The following is a 4,696-nucleotide window of genomic DNA, read 5'->3' as shown; positions in this document are numbered from 1 at the left end:
CTTAACATAGATCAGGCGAGGACTCCTGGCAAAGATGATTTTATTTTTATTTAGTGTGGTTTTATTGGTTGCATATTACATTAGTCATAGGATTTTTGTTCATAGGAAGACCTTCACCGGAACTGCCAAACTATATGGGAAAACAGTCATTGTAACAGGTAGGTGACTTTTGTTTACAAGTACTGTGCAAGATTTCTCAAAGGTTGTTTTTCAGAGCTCAACTACTTAGATGTTTCTCCTAAAATTCCTTAGAAGAAATAAAAATACAATATGACTAACTATATGGCAAATATGACAAGAAACAGTTTTGAAAAAACACAGTTGAGATCTCTTCTGTAAGATCACTGCAGTCTTTTTCTCTAGGACAACATCTTATTAAATTACTGTGAATTTAATTTAATTTAATTTAAAGGGTCCTATTATGCTCTTTTACAAAGTCTTTATTTTGTTTGGTGGTGCACTAGAACATGCTGTCATGCCTGGTGGTTTGAAAAACCATAATTTTTCACATAATTTACATTATTACAATGGCTTTATTCCCAGGCTGGCATAAATGGCTTGATTAGTTCCGGGTTTCACTTTCCGAAAAACCAAATGTATTGTGATTAGTTAGCAGTCCCACTGCGTTGCAATTGGCGAACAGCTTAGACGGCGTATAGTAGCCTACTGTCACATCCCTTCCCAAAGCAGCAAGCTAGATTAAAGTGATTCTTACATTTTAAATATGGATATTTTTCTTACAAAAACACATCGGCTCGCTAAAGGAGGCTTTTACTGACCGCCCCGGAGCCATGTGAGACACTTTTTATTATGGATCGACTTGTTTTGGACTGATGGAGAGAAACACTCATCAATGCAGTTCAGTTCTAAAGTTTGGGAGTGCCAGGATTATTTTTTAATATAACTCTGATTGCATTTATCTGAAAGAAGGAAGTCATATACACCTAGGATGCATGAAGGGTGAGTAAATAAAACGCTACAGTAGTGTTGGTCCTATCATCAGCCTGCGAGATTGCCGATACATGATATTATCATTATTGTATTAATGTATTTAACTATTTACATGCCCGAAACCAGCTTCAGCATACAGCTAGTGAAGCTATCTACACTGTATGATGAATAAATCTCTTACCACACACTGCACATGTCCTGCCCAAACTCCCGCAGACCCAATCGCAAGATCACAATCATGACACCACATCCCGTTTTTATAGTATCAATTAACTACCTAAAAACAAACTTATTAGAAAAACGAACACCTGAACATGAATTAGCATTATAAAAACTACCTTACATGATGGAAACCATCTTTGGAAAAAAATGTATTTGAAGTGTAATTTGATTATTCAGTATGGCTCACGTCCCATTAGATTACATGGAGAGGGCAGGGTTTATGACCTATACTGCAGCCGGCCACCAGGGGCGATCAAAATGTTTTGGCTTCACTTTTCAGGACTCCTACGGCACACATGGGTGAATCCCCCTCCCATGAATGAATGAATTTCCGTAGGCGGGATACCGCATTGTGACATCATTGCATGCAGAAAACAAATGTAGTCCAAAGGAGCCATTCGTTGTAGTTCTAAAAAATGGATTTTTTTTTTAAACTAATGCTGCGTTCCAGGCAGGTTTTTGAGCCCGTAAATCACAACTTCAAACCACAACTCATGACTTTGTAGCATTCCAGGCAAGTCATGCCAAACCTGAGCACATTTAATATTATTATTAGTTTGATGGCAACGTTATAAGGTCTATTTGTCCACTGTGTACCACTTGCATAAACACAGCATCCGTAGGGGCTGCCATTGTTGTTTCGCGGGCTATGTCACGTCAGATCTTGGAACTGGGAGTACATCGATCTAGTACTAGTTCACGGGTGGGAAGTCACGAGTTTGACTGCCGCCCCAGTGCACTTTCACGGGTATAAGTTTGGAAAAACATGGGTAACGGGTTGCCTGGAACGTGGCATAAAATCTCCCTTTGAAGTGGACTTTGAGATTTGTAGATGTTTTTAATGTCCAAACCTACAGTCGTGGCCAAAAGTTTTGAGAATGACACAAATATTAGTTTTCACAAAGTTTGCTGCTCAACTGCTTTTAGATCTTTGTTTCAGTTGTTTCTGTGATGTACTGAAATATAATTACAGGCACTTCATACGTTTCAAAGGCTTTTATCGACAATTACATGACATTTATGCAAAGAGTCAGTATTTGCAGTGTTGGCCCTTCTTTTTCAGGACCTCTGCAATTCGACTGGGCATGCTCTCAATCAACTTCTGGGCCAAATATTGACTGATAGCAACCCATTCTTTCATAATCACTTCTTGGAGTTTGTCAGAATTAGTGGGTTTTTGTTTGTCCACCCGCCTCTTGAGGATTGACCACAAGTTCTCAATGGGATTAAGATCTGGGGAGTTTCCAGGCCATGGACCCAAAATTTCAACGTTTTGGTCCCCGAGCCACTTAGTTATCACTTTTGCCTTATGGCACGGTGCTCCATCTTGCTGGAAAATGCATTGTTCTTCACCAAACTGTTGTTGGATTGTTGGAAGAAGTTACTGTTGGAGGGTGTTTTGGTACCATTCCTATTCATGGCTGTGTTTTTGGGCAAAATTGTGATTGAGCCCACTCCCTTGGATGAGAAGCAACCCCACACATGAATGGTCTCAGGATGCTTTACTGTTGGCAGGACACAGGACTGATGGTAGCGCTCACCTTTTCTTCTCCGGACAAGCCTTTTTCTAGATGCCCCAAACAATCGGAAAGAGGCTTCATCGGAGAATATGACTTTGCCCCAGTCCTCAGCAGTCCATTCGCCATACTTTTTGCAGAAGATCAATCTGTCCCTGATGTTTTTTTTTTGGAGAGAAGTGGCATCTTTGGTGCCCTTCTTGACACCAGGCCATCTTCCAAAAGTCTTGGCCTCACTGTGAGTGCAGATGTGCTCACACCTGCCTGCTGCCATTCCTGAGCAAGCCCTGCACTGGTGGCACTCCGATCCCGCAGCTGAATCCTCTTTAGAAGATGATCCTGGCGCTTGCTGGACTTTCTTGGACGCCCTGAAGCCCTCTTAACAAAAATTGAACCTCTTTCCTTGAAGTTCTTGATGATCCTATAAATTGTTGATTTAGGGGCAATCTTAGTAGCCACAATATCCTTGCCTGTGAAGCCATTTTTATGCAATGCAATGATGGCTGCACGCGTTTCTTTGCAGGTCACCATGGTTAACAATGGAAGAACAATGATTTCAAGCATCACCCACCTTTTAACATGTCAAGTCTGCCATTCTAACCCAATCAGCCTGACATAATGATCTCCAGCCTTGTGCTCGTCAACATTCTCACCTGAGTTAACAAGACGATTACTGAAATTATGACAGCAATGAAATGCAGTGGAAAGTTTTTTTCGGGATTAAGTTAATTTTCATGGCCAAGAACGACTATGCAATTCATCTGATCACTCTTCATAACATTCTGGAGTATATGCAAATTGCTATTATAAAAACTTAAGCAGCAACTTTTCTAATTTCCAATATTTATGTAATTCTCAAAAAACTTTTGGCCACGACTGTACACACCACACACTGGCTAAATTTCAAAAAGTGAAAAAGCATAATAGGACCCCTTTAACAGTTTTGTGATATTAAAGATGTCATATGTGATCTTTCTGTCTTATAAAATAACAAAACTGCATTTTGGTACCCAAAAGTACATGTTGTCTTGTCTTCTAAATGAAATAGGGTTATTATCATAATAGTTTTAGTAAAAAATAAATAAATAAAAGCAACCAAACCTACTAAGGTCCCTGAGCAAACTTGAAGTTTATATTTTTATATTTTTTTTGTGACTTACAGACCCAGAAAAGTCATGTATATTAATGAAATCATAAAATGGCATGTGCATTTTTAGAATCAGTATAGATTTTTCTAGTTATGCTTTGAATATTGATGTGGACGATGGATGCTTTGGAGTCAAAATGTTAAGAATAACTGTTCTGAATATAGTTAGTTCACACACTTAGCATGAAGCTATGACTCTCTGCCTGTCTATGTATGACAGGTGGCAACACTGGCATTGGGAAGGCGACTGCCGCACAGCTGGCCGTAAGAGGAGCCAGAGTGATTCTGGCCTGCCGCAGCAAACAGAGAGGAGAAGCAGCAGCACAAGAAATCAGGATGGTGAGTGACAGCTCCGGTTTTACCCTGATCTGGGAAAGACCGGGCTAGTTGTCAAAGTGGAGAATTTCATTAATTATTAAGCTACAACTTTATGCTTTATCTATTGTACAAGCATTGTAATGGTTAAAACATTCTGATATGTTCCTTATAGGAAACTGGGAATGATGCTGTCATCTTCATGCAACTAGATCTTGCAAGTCAGAAATCCATACGATCTTTTGCCAAAACATTTCTGAAGGCCGAGCCCAGACTGGACCTGCTCATCAACAATGCAGGTAAAAAAAGGTTAAAACTTTAACATATGTACACTACATGTAAAAAGCTTAAAATAAACATAAAATAACATTTTTAAAGTTTTGGAGTCACTTATGCTTACCCATTGCTGCATTTCAAAATCAATTTTATAAAAAATATAGTGTAAATACAGTAATATTGTGAAATATTATTACAATTTAAAATAGCAGTTTTCTGTGTGAATATATTGTAAAATATAATTTATTCTTGTGTTATTCATTTTCTG

The 4,696-nt window shown here is 38.9% G+C and overlaps 1 protein-coding gene across 2 annotated transcripts in view; it reads left to right on the top strand.

The window, feature by feature from the left end:
* The window catches only part of dhrs13l1 (dehydrogenase/reductase (SDR family) member 13 like 1), an 18,044-nt gene continuing 13,348 nt past the window's right edge, over positions 1-4,696 (top strand). Inside the window, exons 1-3 of one of the 2 annotated variants that reach the window (XM_073821133.1) lie at positions 1-158; positions 4,058-4,176; positions 4,328-4,451. In XM_073821133.1, the coding sequence (XP_073677234.1) occupies positions 35-158; positions 4,058-4,176; positions 4,328-4,451 (367 nt within the window). In that variant the 5' untranslated portion in view covers positions 1-34. The remainder of the gene's footprint in view (positions 159-4,057; positions 4,177-4,327; positions 4,452-4,696) is intronic. The other variant, XM_073821134.1, reaches the window with a different exon arrangement.

This window comes from Garra rufa, chromosome 16 (genome assembly GCF_049309525.1).
Source record: "Garra rufa chromosome 16, GarRuf1.0, whole genome shotgun sequence".
In the NCBI taxonomy this organism is placed as follows: domain Eukaryota; kingdom Metazoa; phylum Chordata; class Actinopteri; order Cypriniformes; family Cyprinidae; genus Garra; species Garra rufa.
This window is presented reverse-complemented; position numbering and strand designations above follow the sequence as displayed.